Below are 22,111 nucleotides of genomic sequence, written 5' to 3'. Positions count from 1 at the left end.
TAATAACCCTAATTGGGACTAGAATTTCTGTCACTAAGCACAGCAATCATTAAGCGAAGCATCATGTGACTGCACTGCTTAATGATGACAGGTCCAGTAGTCCCAGTTGCAGTCATTAGGCAAGGACATTACGCTTTTCCTGCCCTGTGTGAACTGCCAGCTCCTTCCTGCTGCCTCCTCCCCAGCCGGACCTGGTGAGGTCCCTTCAGCAGATGAGGCTCTACCACTCTGCCACACTCGCCTCCACTTCAACTCTCTCCACCTGCCTATCTTCCCCCATCTCTGCCCTTTCGGCTGCCCTGTACTCTGCCGCCGCCACTGCCTACCCCTGCCGTCCCCAGCTGACCTTCGCCATCATCTTCCTCCCACTTCCTCCCTTTGTGGGAGGAAGAAGACAGCAAGGGTCAGTGGGGGGAAATGGGAAGAGTGCAGGATGGCGGGGGGGGGGCAAAGTGCAGGGCAGTCAAAAGGGCAGAGATGGGGAGATTGGTTGGGGGGGAAGTTGAAGTGTACCCTATGGTTGTAAATGCAGGCTGGCTGCCAAGCTCCTGAATTTTGATCACATGACCACTGGGGCGCTGCAACAGCCATAACTTTGAAGACCAGTTGTAACTACTATTCATTCAGCACTGTTGTAGCTTTGAACAGTCGCTGAACAAATGGTCGTTAAGTGAGGACTACCTGTACTCTGGATTCCTGGAATGAGTAGATCAAGACTAATAAAACTATATTAGGTTTCTAATGTAAACAGATCTGGCAAAAACTAAATATATGGCATGGACCTATTAGATAAATCTGAAGGGCACTGAAGCCCTGAAATTGTGATGGAATGTATCTACAAGGAGAGATCAAGGCTATCTGGAAGGAGGGGGTGCATTCCAGGAGAGAGGAGAAGGCAAGAGGCAGTTGAGTCCGCAACAGGAGCGTGGGAAGTGAAAGAGGTTCAGGATAGCCACTCCCTAGAATCTCCCAGGGTATATCCACTAGTTGCTGTAGTATAGATTTAGTTTGGCCAGATTCTGTCTGTAAGGTGTAAGCTAATAAAGGAAGTGGGCTGGACTGGACTGTTCATCGTCGTTCTTGGGCTGGGCCTGACAGAAATCCTGCAAGAAGATAAAATTCAAGAAGCATTAAAAGATTAGGAGGAAACTTGCCTTTTTTTTAAGGAGTTTTCTTTTAATGAGGATTAGTTTATTTATTTTAGATTAGATCTCAATTTCAAATACCTATTCAGTCTTGAAGCTGAAAAAGGTTCCCCTCCCCCCCCACCTGGCCTCTATATTGCATGTACATATGCAAGTACATACACATACCTATCTCAATACCAGGTAGCCCCTATCAGTTTTTATGCCTCAGCATGGCAACTGCAATGCTGTCAAGGAAGGGCTGTGTAGCTTGTATTACTCCTGCTCATTTGAGCATTTCTTTTAACTAAGATATCAGTTATAGAAGTGTTCATACTTTAGAAGTAAATAGCTTGGGTAGTACATATCAGATGAAAGTATCCTGTATGATGTAGTAGGAAATAAACTCTTTCAGATTTTGTACTACTAGGTTGCTTATAATGCCTGTAAGGCCTTTCTAATATTGCTAGTCTGACTACGCTTATTTGCTCCCTGATTATAGTCTACTTTTGTGTACATTGACTGCAACTCTAATAATATACAATGCTTTCTGAATTGTCGTTTCAGGAGTTAGCAGTTCCTGCCGTCCATGATGGGGGAGCTCTTTTGGCTTTTGTCTCTGGTGCTCTGTACAGTCTTCTTCAGACAATTATCTCTTACAAATCACGTCCACAATGGAGCACTCCATGTTTGTGTCACACAAGATTATTCCTCTCCTTAATAGCTTGGGTAGCTGTCATTCCCAGTATCCTTTTTACAGTATATTAATATGGCCAAGGTCTTAATAATACAAGCACCACAGTTTTAAGTCAGCTTCCTATTTCTGGATTCAGTCTTACAATATTTCCTGAGAGGGATAAAATTATACGTTTCATAACATGTAAATTTGAGATACAAGCCATGCTTGTAAAACAATGAGACATGAGGAACAGAAGCACTATATATAACTAGATGTACAACATGTGACAGCTATGTTGAAACCATTTTCAAGATATCATATGTGTCTCCTGGATTGAAAAGTTCTGGAGTGACAACTGAGTTGCAGACATTCAGTGGGTATCTTTTTAGAGAGCTTTATCTTAAAAATTAAAATACTCATTCTTGATACTGAAATTAGGAATGTATACCAAAACCAAGACAATTCAGAACCTAAGAAAACTGTTAAATTCATAGCTTCTTTGTACTGCGTGGGCTTGCTGACATGCCTGTGCACAATGTTTATTGTATACAATCATAAATCAGAAGTTTATATTTCTGTTATCAAACATCAGGTTATTTTGTCTTCATATGCATGTGCCCCCATTTGATTAATGATACATTCCCTTCATTCTTTCAATAAGGAACGTATCGGTAAAAGGAAACGGTAATTTTATGTTTTATTTTTTAAATCAGATGTTTCCTCTTAACTCCTTTTTCCCAGTGATTGCATGTGCTTCATTAATATCCATAACAAAAATAGATTGGAATCCAGGTGAAAAGGTAAACATTTACTAGGTAAAAAATATTAATATTTCTACCCGTTAGGCCAGCTATTCAGTGCAGCTTAACTTTATGTGTGCAAAATATGCAATACAGTAGCTGTTTTTATTACTGAGATCTTTAAGCAAACTGATAATCAGAGCTGCTGTGAATGCATGTTGCTAATATTATTTAGTAAGTTGTGACACGTTGCTTTAAATTTTAAAGGTTGGTATACATAGATATATGTAGTCTATTCAGATTCAATGCTTTTTAATTCTTAACTTAATCTTAGTGATATCTAACTTTCTGTCAGTATAGGTCACCTGAGACATATTTGGTCAGAGTCTTAGACTTGCTAATAGTTTGGGGGAGAGTTATTTCCACCCCATGTATGTGGAACCTGTTGTGGTTTAAGTATGAGAAAATTAAGAGTTATAGCTAGAGACTAAAAGATACAGAAATGTTTGGAACTCTGAAAGCATTTTTAGGAAGCAAGGCCTCCTTTAGAAACATGGGAAAACAGAAATCAATGGGAGTATTAATGCTAATGAATCTTCATCTATGTTCAGCCTCAATAAATGTGTAAATTAACAATACATTTATAGATGAATAAAACTATGAGTCTTAACTCTTGTTCAATTTTTTTCTTGGCTGCAAATTTGTTTTGTCCCATTTTCTACATCATCTTCCAAATTTGGTTAAAAATCACATAAAAATCTAGATATTTAATCTGTATTAAGATTTAATTATCCTTTTTTGTACACGTTTTTTTCCTCAGTAGACACATTTTGAATAGGTTTTTTTTTAAAAAAAACCAAGAACTACATTGTTAAGTTCTGAGAAGTGCAGTTTTCAATGTGCAAGTGCATTCTGGTTCACGTATAGATTCAAGAGCTGTGAAATTAATTTTTTTTTTTTTTTTTTACAAAAGTTCAAACAAAACAAATGTCTCCTGGGTAACCACTTGCACTTGGAGAGTTGAGGTTTGTGTAAATTCTCCTTTCAGAATAGTCCATGGCTATTTGCTTCTCACCAAAAGGCCAGGAATGGAAGGTTGTCAGTCTAATATTCAGAACAAAAGGACACTTTGCCAGAACTACTCGCAAATCTGAGCTCTGACCAGGTATGCCTCATGCAACCTATATTGATAGAAATGCATTCTTTTTTTTAAGAATCATTGACTGAAGTGCTCTGAAGTGACACCCATGCACACACACGCTTAATATAATCTGATCTGAGAGATGGTTTGGGACTACTCTTCCTAGAATTTTCTCTCAGACTGGAGAAAATTAAAATATTTTGCAGAGAACAGATGCATAATATCTCAGCAACCTAACAGTAGTGTTGTTATCACAATGCTCTTTTAATTTATTTGTAATGGTAATTGTGGTTGTTTTATTGATTGTTAGCTGCCCAGAGTCATCTGTCAATTGAGGAGCCATATAAATCTATAGAGCCAATTTGGTGCAGTGGTTAAAGTTATCAGGCTAGGGAGTAGGAGGCTGTGAGTTCTAATCCCACCTTTGGTACAAAGCCAGCTGGGTGACCTTGGGCCAGTCACTCTCTCTCGGCCCTAGGAAGCAGGAATGGCAAACCACTTCCAAAATCTTGCCAGGAAAACTGCAGGGACTTGTCCAGGCAGTCGCCAGGAGTCAACAATGATTCAAAGGCACAAAAATAATAATAAATAAATCTATCTAATAAATAAATGAAATGTCAGATCAGAATGAGATGAATGCTGTCTTATGTACATGAGTGTAACAAGCATCAGGATACAGGGCAAATACATTACTTTCTCAATATACCTGGGTATTGGGTATGTGTATAGACTTTTCACATCTTTCCCCTGAGTTATTAGAAGTGCTTTTCATGTTAGTAAGTGAAGCAAGAAATAAGCAGACCTCTCCCATTCATTTTTGAGAAATCCCCTGTTTAGCGGACATTGGAATGTGCCAAAGCACATAAAGTAGAATTCTGTCTCCCAATGAACAGTTTTTAATTGAGGCCCAAGTTTTTCCGGAGCACGTGCCTCATAGAGGAAAGTGGCTTTGTGAATTCTGGCCTGCTATCCATACTCTGGGGAATGAATAGTTCAGTAAAATAATCTGTAATCAGTAAGAAGCTACATAGTGGGGCTTGTTAATTAGGTATGGGGTTGAAGAAAGAAGGAAATTGAATCATCAGTGATGATGATGATCCTTACATATTTTGGAGGAGAATAAAATGGATAGTGACTGCTGATTAGTGCTATATGCACTGATAGATCAACCAAGGATAAGTCTTAAAGCACCTGATAAAAGGATAAAAGGAGCTTGTGCCATAATAAATCGGTTTAGTTTTTGGTACCATAAAGATTCTTAATTATTTTTGTGGCAAGCAGACTACAGCTATTCTCTGAAAAGTGCTGACTCTCTACTACTATTTCTGTGCATGTACTAGATCACAAGAGGGAGCACTTTTTGTGTGATTTTCACAAAATAATGGGGCGGGCTGCATCTGGTGGGTAAATGTGTCACTTCAAAATATAATAGAAAGTCAACCAAGAAGGTAGTACTGAATTATTCTGTATTTATTATTATTTTTTTAATTTTTTTTTTATTGTGACCAATGGTATATATTGGCTGCAAACAAACTGTCTGTTTTATTTGATCCCATTATTTCTCCTATCAGGTTCCCTAGTATATCTCAGCCAGATCATGCCTCAGCTGTCACATTCTGGTTACTATTTAGAACAGAAGAGTGTGTGAAAGATTTTGCCATGAGGCACAGATTTTTGAGGACATTCCATAAATATTATGTTGAAAAAAATGGGTGTTGTTAAAATGGGCATATTGATTATATTTTGTGTCCCAGAAACAATAGTGTTCTGCTCTCACAAGAAGGGAGTAATGCTGATTATTCAGTAGGCACACTTTCCTTCTTCTATTACAATGTACAGATCAAGCTTACATGTTATGACCTACAAAACCCTGGGAAACACTGTACTGTAGTCCTTTATGAGGGCTCCCTGCATGTTTGTCAGATCCATTGCTGTTTGTGCCATTCTAGCAGATAATCAAAGGAAGGTGTTTACCTCTAGGAAAGTACCATGTGAGATGGCTTTTGAACAGTTTGGCAGAACACAAATTTCAAGCTTGTTTTTTTCCCCTTAAAAATCTTATCATAGAAAACATCATCATGAAGTCAAGAATTTACATTTCATTTTTAAAAAAAATCTAAAATAACTCAAGAAATGATAATTCAAAATGGCTGAAATCAATGATTATCAAGAAAATATATCTTTTATGGTTCCTGGTAATTAGTAATGAAAAATTATCCGGATGTAGAGTGTTTTATGTTTTAATATTATGTTTTCATTGGTGATGAGCCACATAGAAAATGTATGTTGATTTAGTGCTAAGTGTACAGAAATTCAGTAAATAAATAAGGATTGTCTTCACTAGATGACAAGCGTGCTTGATCCAGCAGGGGCTTCTGTCAGTGGAATAGAGAAAGGCAGGCTTTGAAGTTTTCTCCGCTTCCCAAATCTCTTCTAGAAGATTGGGGGGCAATTCCAGAACCACATGGGGGACTGCAGGAAGAGGGAAATTACTGACAGTCACATCCCTTTTCGACCGATGAGGCTTCTGCTGAATCAAAGAGATTTCTGTCTGTGAAGGGACACTAATTAGATGCAGCTTTAAATGAATAAATACTTTTCTACCACACTGTGTGTCTGGTGTATTTGCTGTCTCTATACTTGATTCGCCTTTTTGCCATTGCAGTCTATTTAATGACTTTTTATAAATGTTCCTTCCTTTAGGATTATATGTATCATTTTGTGAGTGCAATCTGCGAATGGACAGTAGCCTTTGGCTTTGTGTTCTTCTTCTTAACTTTTATCAGAGATTTTCAGGTAAGCATGCAGGACTATCAAGATAGCACAGTTCAAAGAGGTATGAGAATTCATGTAGCCCCTTTGTAGAGGCATTAATAGTTGCAAATTGCATCTTTGAAACTTGTCTGAGCTCAGGTTCAGTGGCCAGTGTAAATATTAGCCAGTCATCTGGAAATAATATGTGGGCTTATTAAAACATGAGTTTAGTAGAGATTTTGAAAGTTGGGAGAATGGGTGAATCTGTATTGCTTCAGAAATTTTCCAGACTTGTTTGACCAGAAATGATTGCAGAATAGACAGAAGGGGGAAAAGAAACAGTGGCTGAGTTCATGTAACTCACTTATCTTAGTTTGGTTCAAGCAATACACTAAGCCTCAAAAATAAAGTTAAAACTAACTAAACTTAACAAGTTGTGTGAGTGCAACTGTTAGATATTGAAGTGACCTGGTTAAGTAATCTTTCATGCCACATTTTTCAGAAAAAATATGTCTCTAAAAGTTTATTGCCCATACTCAGCTCTCATTGTTTGTGTTAGCACAGAAATGTATATTAGTGGGACTATGGTGTATTACAGGTAGTCCTCACTTACTGACTGCCTCATTCAGCAACCGTTCAAAGTTACTACAATGCTGTCCCTCAGTCACGTGATCTACAATACAGCCTGTACGCATTGTCCGGTGCCTGACCTGTTGTTTTTCTTTTTCACCCTCCTTGCAGAGCAGAGAGATTGGAGAGGAAGGGATTTCAAGAGAGTAAGTAGGCACTTACATCAGGCTGTTTGCGTAGCATGCTCACGGATGCTGGCACCAACACATTGCTTTTGATGTATATTCCCCATTGTGTGCCTGCTTACTCTCTTGTAATCCCTTCCTCTCCAAAGAATGTAAATGCAAACATTAATTCCATTCTTGTTAATTATCACAACCCTGGGTGAGCGGGCAGTGGTTTGGAGGCAAACAAAAGCCAAGCTGTGAAACTAATTAGTCTTGTCAGTTTTGAGCCAGCTATCCCAATGCTGCTAGGTGAGGGAGTGGGGAAAAGGAGAGCACGGTCGTGGTCACGTGATTTCCCACTTAGCAACCGCTTCACTTAGCAGTGGAGTTGCTGGTCCCAATTGTGGTCGCTAAATGATGAGTACCTATATTTAGGCCTTTGCATTGGAGCACAAAGTTAAGGCTGTGATGTTTAAGCTGTATTAGCAAATTGTTTTAACAATGCATTTCAGATTTTAGCCTCGGCTGTCTCATGCAGTAAATAAAAGGAACCTTTTCCTAGTTCCAAACTTGCTATCACCTTTCTGTTTGCATTTAAATGTGTGCTTTGTAATTAGTTGCTAATTTTTGCATTTTCTTGTATTCTTTTCTTCTAGGAAGTTACCATACAGATATCAACAGAAATACATGGAAACTTCTGACCACTTTTTGTTACAGTTAGCTGGGTTTGGGGGTTATTAAAGAAACTGTTGTAGAGAAATAGCAATGGCCAAGGTTGACATGGCATGAACCTGATGCATCACCGCTGCAAATTGTGTAATCATTGTCAAGAGAAAATGTCTTTTTAATTTTAGGGTATTAATTTTCTATTTAACCAGTGTTTGAATAATCTTTTGTATTTTAAAATATTTTCATTTTTAATTTTTTTTTAAATAGAGAACCTCTAAAATATGTAATCACTTAAGGAACAAATGTTCCTCTGCTGTAACATCTCTTTCCTTTTTATTCATTTGGTGAATAAAGATGGTCTCAGAATGAAACTTGAGCTGCAATTCCAGTTACCAGTTACTTGGAAGATTCCAACTGAATTCAATGGGGCTTTCTTTTAGGTGAACATGCTTAGTATCGCTTGTCAAAATGTCATAAGTTGCAGTCTGATGACACCTTTAGAGGGCCAAGCTGAGGAAGATTATTTCATATATTAGATATCAAAATGGCTATGTCACAAATCAAAAATAGGTGCATGCTATTGTGAAATCAGTAGGGCTTCAGCAGGGAAAACAAGCTGGAACTTATAACAATTTATTTAAATATGCCCAGGTAAGAGCATAAGGATTGCTTTCATAGTTTCTCTAGAAAGCAGGTAGATTTTGTCTTTATCATTAGTGATATTAACTTTATTTCTTAGGGATTTTTATAAAGAGGAGGAAAATTAGTGCCTGATACAGAAAATCTAAACTAGGTAAGTGATTAACATGAATACTGAACAATATTTTTTATATGCAGAAATCAGATTTTATCAGTGAAAAAAATTCATGCAAAAGTATGTGTAGACATAAAGCTAAGAGGACAGTAACACATTGTAGATTGTAGAAATTGTAGATTATAGAGATTATAGAAATGGTTCAGAGAATAATAGAGAAAAAAATCTGCAAGAATAAGAATTTTGTGTTACGTGGTTTTGTTAAGGCAAGTATGGAGACCTTTACCTAGAGACAAAAAATTGTAAATAGCATTGTAGAAAATCCATAATCCAGGGTATAATCATATATTTTATTAAAAGCAACCAAATTATCAAGACTTGAGCAAACTTTTTGTTCAAGAACAGCTATTACAGCTTTTCCTAAATTCAAGTGTCCACATTTTCCATCAGCTGAAGTCCCACACCAGGGTTGTGCGGCACACCAAGGGCTGCATTCCAGAAGAGGGTGAGGCCCAGATCACAGTTTATGAGGCTGCAAGGATTAAGGCACCCATTTTATCTTTCTAATATCATGTGGGTCATAAGTGCACTTTTACACTCATTTCTGTATGATCTACTGGTCATTCATTGTGTGCTAGAGCAGTGTTTTTCAAACTTGGCAACTTTGAGATGTGTGGACTTCAACTCCCAGAATTTTGGGAGTTGAAGCCCACACATCTTAAAGTTGCCAAGCTTGAAAAACACTGCTAGAGCAATCACTATTTAACCTTGTCTTCTGACCTTTCTCAGAAGTATCATTTGTATCATGCAATTCTGGCAGAACTTTGTACTTAACCACCTTTTTGTCCTGCTAAAAAAAGTGGGTCGTCTACATGTTCCTAGCATAGGAGATCTAAAAATGGGTTTTCCCTAATACAGCCTGACATTCTAAGCCATCAAGTTGGTTCAGCTGTAAAGAAATAGCCATCCAGGTGCTGATCCTGTGAATCGTCTACTTGTACTGGATGTTATTTTGGCAATTATGTTAATATAGTTGTATTTTTCACATAGAAAGCATCTATTGACAGTCATATGTATTTAAGGAAATCTGTTGAAAGGACAACATTCACTTTTGTCTGTATCCCTGTGCTTTGTAGATCACAGGCACTGTTCTCACTCATTGGCCAGCTTATATTTCACTATATTTCTGAGTCCTGAGTTGAATTTGTGAGTTTGTGCTGTAATCCTGATGAGACATTTTGAGGCAAATTTAAATGTTCATTCATCCAAGGATGTTCTCTTTATGTTGGAGAAGGAGTTAGGTTCTTTTTCTGCACATAAGGTAATGTTAGGTGGATCCTTCATGTGTATTGTTCTTAATCCACAAGGAGAATGAGAAGCCATACAAATCACACCTATTATATGGTAGTCCTTTGGTTTGAGGAAGACATGCTGTTGTGCAGTTCATCTGTGGACAAGGAGGTGGCTCTGCAGTCCCAGTCTGGAAGCCCAGAGTCTATGACAATGGGGGCAGTGGACGTCCGTTGTACTAACTGTGGGTGTTATTCTGTATGCCACTCACAGTTTTCTATCAGTTTTTGGTGGTACCTGTCTTCAAAGTCGGCGGAAGTTCATAGCACGCAGGGCTTGCCAATGGGTTCTGTCTAGTTCCCTTGGCTGGATGTCACAGTGGCATAGGGTTTCTTTCATGGCATCTTTGTAGCACTCTGCCCAGACTCCAGTACACTATAGAGCAACTGGAGAGACATATGGTGGTCATCCATTCTGATGACTTGTCCCACCCACTGCATCTGGGCTCTGATCATGAGGGACTCAATGCTGGTGGATTCCGCGTGGTCCAAGACTTCCACGCTGGAGACACGGTCTTGCCAACGAATGCTGAGGATGGAGTGGAGAGTGCACATGTGAAATTTCACGACATGTGGAGAGCGCACATGTGAAATCGATGTACTTTCAGTACAAGACTCACATCCGTATAGGAGATAAGGGATAACCAGAGCTCTGTAGACTTTCAGCTTTGTGGAGATATGGATGTTGTGTTGATTGAGCACTCTAGTACGCAGCCACCCCAGTGCCTGGCTGGCCTTGCTAATCCTGGAGTCAATTTATTTTTCCAAAGACCCATCACTCAAGATGATGCTTCCCAAGTATTTGAAGCTGTTTACATTTGTCAGCAGGGTGTTACAAACAGTGATTTTTGGTTCTATGGAGTTAGTATTTGGCACGGGCTGGTAAAGTACTTCAGTCTTGTTCAGGCTGATAGGCCATAGCGCATCTGAGAATTTGTTCAGCATCAACTGTAGATCACTGTCGTTGTGCGCCAGGAACAAACAGTCATCAGCAAAGAGGGTTTCTTGGATGATTGTATGGAGGCATTTCATCCGTGCATTCAAGTGGCAAAGGTCAGAGAGCCATCCAAGTGCACCTGATGTACACTTCGACCCTGGACAGCATGTGACAACATGCAAGTGGAGAACAGATTGAACAGGACTGGGGCTAGCACACAACCATGTTTTACTCCATTGGAAATGGCAAATGCAGCTGATGTATCACCATTGTAAAGAACCTGTCCTGTCATTCCATCATGGAATAGCTGAATTAACTTCACAGATTTCCTCGGGCATCCATAATATCTCAGGATGATCCAGAGAACCTCCCTGTTTACGGTGTCAAATGCCTTTGTCAGGTCAATGAAGACAGAGTAAAGAGACTTATTCTGCTCGATGCACTTCTGGACTTGCCTCATGGCAGATATCATGTATGCTGTGCTCTGTTCTGGCCGAAAGCTACACTGCACCTCTGGGAGGTTCCTTTCTGAGACAGTGACAAGTCTGCTCAGGAGAATGCAGGCAAAGATCTTGCCTGTGATGGACAGCAGTGAGATACCCCTGTAGTTTCTGCAGTCTGATTTGCTTCCCTTATTTTTGTAGAGAGCCACAATGAGGGTATCACGGAAGTCGTCAGGCATCCCTGTGGACTAAATGTCTTCCAAGATGTCTTGGAACACCTGCAAGGCATTTGGGTCTAGTGCTTTATAGATCTCAGCAGGAATGCCATCCTGTCCTGTTGCTTTATTTGAGTTCATCTGCGAGATTGCTTTCTTGATCTCATCAGTAGAGGGAAGCAAGCCTAGGGCATCCAAAACTGGCAGCTGAGGAATCTGCAGTAAGATATCATGATCAACTATGGATGTTCTATAGAGTGGGTTGGAAAAGTGTTCATCCCAGCCGTTTTTCAGTCCTTCCTGGTCTTTGATCAGGCTCAACCCATCAGATGGCAGCAGGGGGGTGCATCCTGATTTAAAAGGACCATAAACTGAGTTTATGGTGCTGAACTCTCTGCTGGCATGCATGTCTGCATAGCATTCCACCTGCTCAGCCTTTCTCTGCCACCACCTGTCCTGCATTTCTCTCAGTTCTGTCTGACTTTGGACTGCAGGTGCTTAAACTTGTCTTTCTTTGAGATAGATGATGGATCATTCTGCCAGTCTGCATAGCCCTTGTTCTTGGCTTGGAGGGTTGCTGAAATTGGTTGTGGTTTTCATTAAACCAGTCTTGATGTGCCTGGGTTTTCAGTCTGAATACAATTGTTGCAATCTGTGTGATGACATCTTTAAATTGCGTCCACTTTTCAGAACAGGTTTGTACAAGTGGTAAATTGCCAGAGAGTTTTTCATTAGGTACATCTTGGAAACATTGGACTTGGCCTGGGACTTGCAGTCTGCCAATGTTGAATGACTTTCTGACAGTCCTTGGTTGCTTACGATGTAAAGGGCTATGTGCAGGTTGAGGACAGACTGGACCAGCCTGTGATCTGTCCAGCACTCAGCACCTTGCATGGTTTGGGTGATGGTGACGTTTTTAAGGTCATGTTGATATACTATGACATAGTCAAGTAGGTGCCATTGTTTGTATGTATGTATGAGATGTATGGAGTGTCCAGGGAGGGGTAGCACCTCTGGCGGGGTGGCCTGCCATGCCCTTTCTAGGGCTACTCATTCACTTTTGGTCCCCACCTGTTGCTCAGCTCTCACCTGTGCCTCCAAGTAGCTGTAATATGCACAGCAGCCACACCCTGGTAAACTGTCTTGGCAGACGGGCCAAGCCAGGTGAGGATAGGTGATGGGTCTTTGACTCTAGTGAGATAGGGGTTTGTCCATTCCAGTGTGTGAAGTCTGGCCCTGGCAGATTGAGTGGAGGAGACTGATCAATGATCCGACAATTAAGAAAACAGCCCCAGCAAACATTGTGGAGCACTAAGAGCATGACAAGATTCTTAGACATCCTGGTCATCCCCTGCAGCAGGCGAGGTCTCCAGTTGTAAACTACACCTGTATGCATGTAGGAAAGGACAACTGCTTCCAGATTTCTGTTACATAGAAATGAATGGAGTATGAATAAAATGCCTTTTTCTTTTAGTAGGAAATGAGAAAGCCTTGTACCATATTATTTTACACTGTTGACTATAGGAGACACACACCAGTTTATCATGAAATAGAATTAACTAAAAATAAATCAGTAAAAATTAAAGACTACCCAAACTAAAAACTTGTTTGAAAAGGCTTTGTAATTGTGTGTGTGTGTGTACACACACACATACATGCAATATATATATACAGTCAGGTCTAGAAATATTGGGACATCGACACAATTCTAACATCTTTGGCTCTATACACCACCACAATGGATTTAGAATGAAACAAACACAATGTGCGTTAACTGCAGACTGCCAGCTTTAATTTGAGGGTATGTACATCCAACTCAGGTGAACGGTGTAGGAATTACAACAGTTTCCATATGTGCCTCCCACTTGGTAAGGGACCAAAAGTAATGGGACAATTGGCTTCTCGGCTGTTCCATGGCCAGGTGTGTGATATCCCCTCAGTACCCCAATTACAATGTGCAGATAAAAGGCCCAGAGTTCATTTCAAGTGTGCTATTTGCATGTGGAATCTGTTGCTGTCAGCTCTCAAGATGAGATCCAAAGAGCTGTCACTATCAGTGAAGCAAGCCATCATTAGGCTGAAGAAACAAAACAAACCCATCAGAGAGATAGCAAGAACATTAGGCGTGGCCAAAACAACTGTTTGGAACATTCTCAAAAAGAAGGAACACACCGGTGAGCTCAGCAACACCAAAAGACCCAGGAGACAACGGAAAACAACTGTGGTGGATGACCGAAGAATTCGTTCCCTGGTGAAGAAAACACCCTTCACAACAGTTGGCCAGATCAAGAACACTCTCCAGGAGGTAGGTGTATGTGTGTCAAAGTCAACAATCAAAAGAAGACGTCACCAGAGTGAATACAGAGGGTTCACCACAAGATGTAAACCATTGGTGAGCCTCAAAAACAGGAAGGCCAGATTAGAGTTTGCCAAATGACATCTAAAAAAGCCTTCACAGTTCTGGAACAACATCCTATGGACAGATGAGACCAAGATCAACTTGTACCAGAGTGATGGGAAGAGAAGAGTATGGAGAAGGAAAGGAACTGCTCATGATCCTAAGCATACCACCTCATCAGTGAAGCATGGTGATGGTAGTGTCATTGCGTGGGCATGTATGGCTGCCAATGGAACTGGTTCTCTTGTATTTATTGATGATGTGACTGCTGACAAAAGCAGCAGGATGAATTCTGCAGTGTTTCGGGCAATCTGCTCACATTCAGCCAAATGCTGCAGAACTCATTGGACGGCGCTTCACAGTACAGATGGACAATGACCCAAAGCATACTGCAAAAGCAACCAAAGAGTTTTTGAAGGGACAAAAGTGGAATGTTATGCAATGGCCAAGTCAGTCACCTGACCTGAATCCCATTGAGCATGCATTTCACTTGCTGAAGACAAAACTGAAGGGAAAATGCCCCAAGAACAAGCAGGAACTGAAGACAGTTGCAGTAGAGGCCTGGCAGAGCATCACCAGGGATGAAACCCAGCGTCTGGTGATGTCTATGCGTTCCAGACTTCAGGCTGTGATTGACTGCAATGGATTTGCAACCAAGTATTAAAAAGGGAAAGTTTGATGCATGATTATTATTCTGTCCCATTACTTTTGGTCCCTTAACAAGTGGGAGGCACATATGCAAACTGTTGTAATTCCTACACTGTTCACCTGAGTTGGATGTAGCTACCCTCAAATTAAAGCTGACAGTCTGCAGTTAACGCACATTGTGTTTGTTTCATTCTAAATCCATTGTGGTGGTGTATAGAGCCAAATATGTTAAATTGTGTCGATGTCCCAATATTTCTGGACCTGACTGTATATTCATCCATCCATCCATCCATCCATCCATCCACCCATCCAATCAAAGGCTAATAAAGTCATTTCTCTGAATTCAACAGGGAGTGTACTCCACAGACCAGGGACAGCTCTAAAAAAGACTCAGTGCCCAAGTATCCACCAAAGCAAGCTCATTGCTTCTGCAAGTCAACCTCATTGAGCAGGAATGAGGCAGGTATCATGGATCTGTCGGGCAGAGTGATAATCACAAACACTCCTGTTTGTGCAGAGCGCAGCGGAAGCGTACTGGGCCCATAACCTGTCGGGCAGAGTGATAATCACAAACACTCCTGTTTGTGCAGAGCGCAGCAAAAACTCCAGGAAAATATTAGCCATGACAGCAAACACAATGCAATGTCCATTTCTTGTTTCCCAAAGAAATCCAGTCAGAAAATATATACTAACTGGTGTTTATTGATAAAAATGCAAAATTCCATAAAATGCAAATATCATACAAAATATAAAGAAAAACACATCTTCTCATGTAATGTAGCATCCAAGACTTATTAGCAACACGAGCTTAACAAAATCTCTAGCTACAAACTCTTAGAGAAGAGGTACACTACTTGGTACTTTGTTACAATTACATAGCCCATAAAACCTACATAGTGACTAACACTAAAACAACTAACAACTACTCAGAGAGACTGAACGTTTTCCTCCCCTTGTATTATAGCTCTATGCCACCCCCACTGGGTAACTAGCATACACACGCCAATAGGTGGCAGTAGATAGCACAATACACAACACACAATAACAGGTGTTTTTCACATGATCTCTGTAGTCAAAATATTATTTGTTATTGTTGTAAAGATAACGGGATGAATCCTATCCCATGAGAAAGAAAATCCTGACAGGATCCAAACCCTGCAGAGCTTTGAGGATGATAACCAGCACATTATATTTCACTCAAAACAAAGGCCTGTAGTCTCCAGGTCCTTTTGGAAAGATGCCAATTCTGTACTAATTGACGTCTATGAGAAATTTGCTATACAGTACTAGACGTGTGTTTGGAGAGGTTTAACTCTCTTTGTTTACAGAACGTGTGAAATCATAAGGTGTTTTATTTGGGTTAGGCTTAATCTGATGTATGAACATAGCCAGGTGTGGTTTAGTAAGCAAACCATGGCTTACTGCAGGGTAAAGCTAATCACTGGGCCCTTAGGATTACACTTCATTTGAGCCTAGAAGGGCAGCTTCGGAGGAAACATGTAGATATCCCAACTGCTAAATTATTAATGCTTTCTCTACTGCACAGTAGATGGCACTAATGGACTATAGTCCTAATGCTTAATGTCACAAGTCCTTGAATAAAAAAAGTTCTTGGTGTCCTGGGAAAAAATACATGTGTGGGCAGTTTGAATTTTTATCAAAAAGACACCCACAAGATTAATCGACTGGTTTTCCTGAATATCTTGGGAAAAGCAGCTGCTAACTGGAATCTACACAAATTAATTTTGCTTTCAAACAGAATTATTGTCCTATTTTTCTAGTCCAAATATCTCTCCCTTCTGTAAAAAAGCCAATTATTGTGAAGTAGCAGTTGTAACTTGCCTTTACCTACAGCCACATAGTAAGTTCATTCCCAGCTACATTTAAAATGTGTAGAAAAGTTTACTATGATGAAGACAGGATGTAAAAAGCCAGGCCAAATGCAATCAGCTCCCCCAGTAGAATGCCAGTATTTGAGGGCACCTTTGCTTATAAATACCTGGTCCTGAACATGAAGTTCTGTATATTTACTCTAGCTCAGATTTTCTTAACCTCAGCAATTCTAAGATGTGTGGACTTTAACTCCCAGAATTCCCCAGCCAGTCTCTGCATATACATTATGTTGCAAATATAAATTTTAAAAATCAGTATGCCACTCTTCAAAACTGAGTTTTCCCAGGGTGAGGGGGCATGCAACATCACATATTTTTTTTAAGAAATATCAAATATACAAGATAAACAATGAAAAATCTTTGCATAATACCAAAATGGTAAGATCTACTATCTATTGAGTGGTAGTTCCAGGTGAGTCATCACATGAGAATCAGCATGAATCACATTCCAAGAAGAGAAGGACATTAGGGGATATAGGTAAGTGCATCCGAGAGAAGGCTTTCCTTTAGAAATTGGATCCAGCTGGGAGGGGATTTATGGAATAATACTAGTATCCTAATTTGGGATTAGATCTGGAATGCAGTGAAGATTGTCTAAAACGGCTGTAATATATGGTAGTCCTGAGGCAATCTTTTCTAGTGATCAAACTTTCAAACCCCATCTTCAAGAACAATCCCATGTGTAACCCTGTGCAGTAATTTAGATGAAAATGACCAGGGCACGGAGTACTAAAGTGACTTTCTGTCCAAGTAAGGACAAGCCATTTTCTACAGCATATCTATGTTCCAGATTAAAACCCCTACCGTTTCCCTCCCCAAGCCCCAGATACAAACTCTTTATTGTGGCTTGCTTTGAATTTATCATCTTGAAAAATGTTGGCATCCTATCCAGACCTGCCTCATCAATCAACATGGATGCTCATTTAGCTTTGAGATACCAGTTCTTTGGATTATGTCCTTTCAACCCAGCTCTTTATTTTCCAAACCACAAAAAGGTTTGTCTTTTCCTTTGGTGGCTGCTATTCTATTCATTCTCCATGGTCTTTAGTAAGAATCCTTATCTAAACCACTGTTTCTCAACCTTGGCAACTTGAAGATGTGTGAACTTCAAGTTGCCAAGGTTGAGAAACACCGATCTAAACCTTTCTAAAAAGTTGCTTGCACCTTATTTAATGGGCCACCAGTGCCTACAATATGTATCAATGCCTCCATTTTTTTTTTTTAATAAACTCAAGCTTGACACCTCTCTATATAAGCCATGTTGACTTTTTTCCCCCACAGCACCATTATTCCTTCAACAATGAAAAATTGTTCAATCAGAATGTAGGAGAAAAATTGCTGAGGTTTAGGCTCTTTATTTATGGAGACAGAACCTAATCGTGTCTGCAAAGATTCAGTGCCAAAACAAAAGTCTTGCCTGGATAATTCACCTTGGCAAACTGAATGGAGGCTGTTGTCTTTCAGCCAAGCAGATGACATTTCTTTATGTCATGTCTGCCAGCGTAACCTTGTTTTTAACCCATCTTTTCTACAGGAGCAAAAGGTAAATACATAAAGGGATTTTTGTGTGCGTGACTTCAAGTCATTTTCGACTCCTGGTGACCGCCTGGACAAGTCTGTGCAGTGTGTGTTTGTGTTTGTGCATACAGCACACACATAAAGTACCGTATTTATCGGCGTATAACACGCACTTTCCCCCCTAAAATTTGGGGCTGAAATCCTAGCTGCGTGTTATATGCCGATACTCAAGCGGCAGGGCTGGGAGAGAGGAGCCTTCATTCGAGCCAGGGCTGTTACAGGGCAGGTCCACAGACCAGGAGGTGAGCGGCGGGCAAGTGAGCAAAAACCTGTGGTCCCCAGTGCTCGTGCCTGAGCTCCACAGAGCAGGAGGTGAGTGCTGGTTTTCGCTCGCTCCCCTGCCGCTTACCTCCTGCTCTGCGGAGCTCAGGCACGAGGAATGGGCAGCGCCGGTTTTCTTCTTTGAAAGAGGTACTTTTTCTTTCATATTACGTATTTACCTTGTAAGTGGTATAAATATTAATAAACAAAAAGTTCAGAGCTCCCCTTATTTTGCTTCCAAGTCATTTATTTTAAATTTAAGTTTTTTTACTCCAACTTCCCTCTTAAAATTAAGGTGCGTGTTATGTGCCTGTGTGTGTTATAACCCAATAAATACAGTACATTCTCCATTTTGCCCAACCTGTGAGTTGGTCTAAGTCATTCTCTGCACTATGGGTGATAGCGGTTATCAGTTGACTGTAATGACTAAATTTAATGTACAATTTCCCATTCGACTTTTCTCTTACCGTGGGATCTACAAATGCACAGTGTTGGTTTTGAGGTGTAGAATGGATTGTATCCTCTTTTTTAATGCTTCTAATGAAAAAACTCCCTGCAAGAAGAAAACTGACATGACAGGACACAGTTCAAACAAAACCCTTTTTTCTTTGCTATGTTCTTGTGGCATAGGGGTATTTTATTTCATTTTTAACAGTTATTTTTAAAAATCCCATATCCAGTGATACAATATAATGTACTTCGTTCTAAACTTTGTTCTCCTGCACATAAAATCCATCAGCTGTATCTAGGCAAATCAGTATGATGTAGTGGTGATCATGCTGGGTTAGGACTGGGCCTCACCTTGATTCCAGGGCATTCATGGGATTAAAGAAAGTAGGTTTCTGAAAGGCAGTACTTTGCTTTGAAACACTTCTAGCCACCCAGAATCTTAATCATAATCATTATCCCCTCTATCAGTAGGGAGAGGGGTCAGATGTCAGTAGCAGTTGCAGCATAATAAAGTGGTACCTCTAGTTACAAACGCCCCTCCTTACGAATTTTTCGAGATATGACCAGCTCCGGCCCCAAAAATTTACCTCGACATGCGAACTCCGCCTCTACTTACGAACCGGATCTGTGGCCATTTTCCCTGCTGCCATGCGGTCGCGGCTTCCTGTGGGCGAGATCGCGGTAGCAAGGAGACGTTCGGTGAGGCTTGTGGTGTGTTTTGTGGCGTTTGGAAGGTTTTTGTGGCGTTTGGAAGGTTTTTGAGGTTTAAAAATAAAATGCATATGTTTCAGAACTGTTTAGCCGTATTTACATTGAACCTTATGGGGAAATTTGCCTCGTGGTGCGACCAAATTCGGAGGGCGGAACGGATTAACCATATTTACATTGAACCTTATGGGAAAATTTACCTCGACTTGAGACCAACTCGAGTTGCAACCAGTGTCACGGAATGGATTAAGTTCGTAACTAGAGGTACCACTGTACTATGATGCTAGAAACCAGGCCTGACACACTGAACTACAAATTAGCCAACCAAATTTTAGCTTGGAATCTTGTGGAAATCCAGCCTGTATGGTTAATGTTTTATGAGAATCAAGGAAAAAAAGTGTGAATTGACTTGAGTTAATTGTGGTTAAGCATATCCTGCAACCAGATCTATTATTTCTTTCTTCATTATGGATATAATGAAAACTAGAGAGAGAGAGGGAAGATGGGGGAAGGAGGCAAGATGTGCTTAACCCTTTGCGGGATCAGAACACTTTCCCTGTTACTTTCACAGAAAGTAATTTGGCAAAGCCCTCCTACAGGGTAAAACCTAGCTGACCTTGGCTGAACATGAAAGCTAAGCAGGGTTGGATTTGATTGGGATTTGGATAGGAAATACTAGTGCTAGAGTGGGCAGCTGACAAAAATGGTCCAGGAGGCAACAAGGGCAAATCACTTTAGTACAGTTACCAAGAAAACCACTTGGGCAAAGCCACAAAGTCACCAGTGCTTGACTTTGACTCAAGAGAATCTTCACGTTCTTCTAGGTGGCTTCAAGGGGATTTGGAGGCATAGAGAATTAAACATACACATACACAAATGCACACTTTTCCTCTCACAGTATCTTCCCTGCAGGTCTTGCTCCAGCTGTACAGTACTTTTTAAAGGAAAGAAAGAAAGAAAGAAAGAAAGAAAGAAAGAAAGAAAGAAAGAAAGAAAGAAAGAAAGAAAGAAAGAAAGAAAGCAAGCAAGCAAGCAAGCAAGCAAGCAGGGGGGAAGGAACTATTGGAGCATTTACATGTAATGTTTACTTAGGTCTTCTGATCCAAAACCACAGACTTTCATGAATGTAGTCAAGCACACTCACCACCTGGCCCCTGGAACTCTCACATGGATTCTTCATCTGAATGTCTGTTGCTTTGATCAGAAGCCTGATCAGTGAGGGCCAAAGTAATTCCCCCCACCAGCTGCTAAGGCAAATACATTAAAGTTTCTTAAAAAAAAAAAAAGTTTCAACTTGGCCCTTATGGAAAACTCTGGTTAATCTCTTAGGTTTCTGAAGCCCCAAACAAGAAAGAAGTAAAAGGACAAGCTGTAATCATTTGGAGTGGTCTCATGTGAGCTTTTTTGTTCTGGAAGATGGGTTATTGCTCTCCCCACCCACTCTTCTACCCTGAAGGCACAAAAGTAATGGATTGGCTCTTTAAAGTACTGAAGTATTTAAACACAAGGCTTCAGAATAACTCCACTGATCCAAAGAGAGATAAGATTTCGCTTGTATTTCTGAAGTTAACTTGAGGTTTTTTTCTTTTTTGTTAAACAAATGCAGTTCTTGAATTAACATTGTTTTAAAGAAGGCAGATGAGAGAAAACTTCACAGAGCAAATAGCAAACCAAACCAAGGCTAGACACATCAGGAAGAGGCCACCCCCAACAAGCGAGGGTTAATTCTCTTGAGAATATGCATGCTTTTTTTTTTTTTTTTTTAATATTTCCATGCTTTGCTACTGGGGCACAGTGTTGGCAAATCACCTCTTTTGCCTCTTTTTCCCTTACTGTCGTCATTCTGTGTTACATAATATTTGGTTCACAGAGATTCTCCTGGCAAAGCAAACACACATTGCACACTAGGATGAGTGTGTGGTTTTGGCCATCTTGCTCCAAAGCCTGTGTCTGCTTGGTCATCAACATATTTGTGTGCCTCCATTTTGTGGTCTTTTTAATTTTGGATTGTTTGACAGATTTAAAGTGTAAGATTTGCAACTCCGAATCCCAGAAAAATCCAATGCCAGGAATTCAGGAGGAGGCTCTTAGAAAGAAACAGCTTTTTATTCGGCCGAGTAAAGGAAGCTGGGTGGTCAATAACCCAAAGCATAGGCAGCAAATATGCCAGGATTTCCCACACCACTGGAAATAGAAGCTCAGTTTTTATAGTTTACAGGGACAAGGCAGTTTGAACTGCAGTTTGAACCGGTTTGGCTGTAGACCCTTTCCTGGATGCCCTCAAGGTACACAAGCCAGGTTGAACCGGTTTAGCTGTAGACCCTTTCCTGGAGACCCTCAGGGTTTCCTGTACACCCTCAGAGTCGCTGTAGACCCTTTCCTGAATACCCTCAAGGTATCCTGCGTAAGTGTCCCTCTCACTTTGAGCTAATGGTGTTTTCCTAGCATGGCTGCAAAGGCAGCACCCCCCCTTCAAAAGCCATGCAGGTCCTTTAAAAAAAAAAAAATCAAGTATACCCTCAAACTTGTTTTAATTAATACAAGACCTTAGTTATAGTATGTGCCTTCTTACATGGCCTGAGATTCCAGGGCCATGCATTGTCCTCAAACTCCTTGCTTTTTTTGCCCTTTTCA

The 22,111-nt window shown here is 40.4% G+C and overlaps 1 protein-coding gene across 4 annotated transcripts in view; it reads left to right on the top strand.

The window, feature by feature from the left end:
• The window catches only part of DRAM1 (DNA damage regulated autophagy modulator 1), a 29,495-nt gene extending 21,275 nt beyond the window's left edge, over window positions 1-8,220 (top strand). Inside the window, exons 4-8 of one of the 4 annotated variants that reach the window (XR_455779.3) lie at window positions 1,692-1,869; window positions 2,545-2,603; window positions 3,592-3,708; window positions 6,388-6,480; window positions 7,832-7,873. Coding sequence is in view for 1 of the 4 variants with exons in the window: in XM_007419945.4 (XP_007420007.1) it covers window positions 1,692-1,869; window positions 2,545-2,603; window positions 6,388-6,480; window positions 7,832-7,876 (375 nt within the window). In the remaining 3 variants the exon portion in view is untranslated. Of the gene's footprint in view, window positions 1-1,691; window positions 1,870-2,544; window positions 2,619-3,591; window positions 3,709-6,387; window positions 6,481-7,831 lie in introns of all 4 variants that reach the window. The other 3 variants (XR_015796229.1, XR_015796228.1, XM_007419945.4) reach the window with 3 other exon arrangements.
• Window positions 8,221-22,111: the final 13,891 nt, after the last annotated feature.

Source organism: Python bivittatus, unplaced genomic scaffold (assembly GCF_059951505.1).
Source record: "Python bivittatus isolate LINGU-HERP-01145 unplaced genomic scaffold, Pbiv_v1 ctg000330_np1212, whole genome shotgun sequence".
In the NCBI taxonomy this organism is placed as follows: domain Eukaryota; kingdom Metazoa; phylum Chordata; class Lepidosauria; order Squamata; family Pythonidae; genus Python; species Python bivittatus.
The sequence above is the reverse complement of the archived record's forward strand: the minus strand, read 5'-3'. Positions and strand labels throughout refer to the sequence as shown.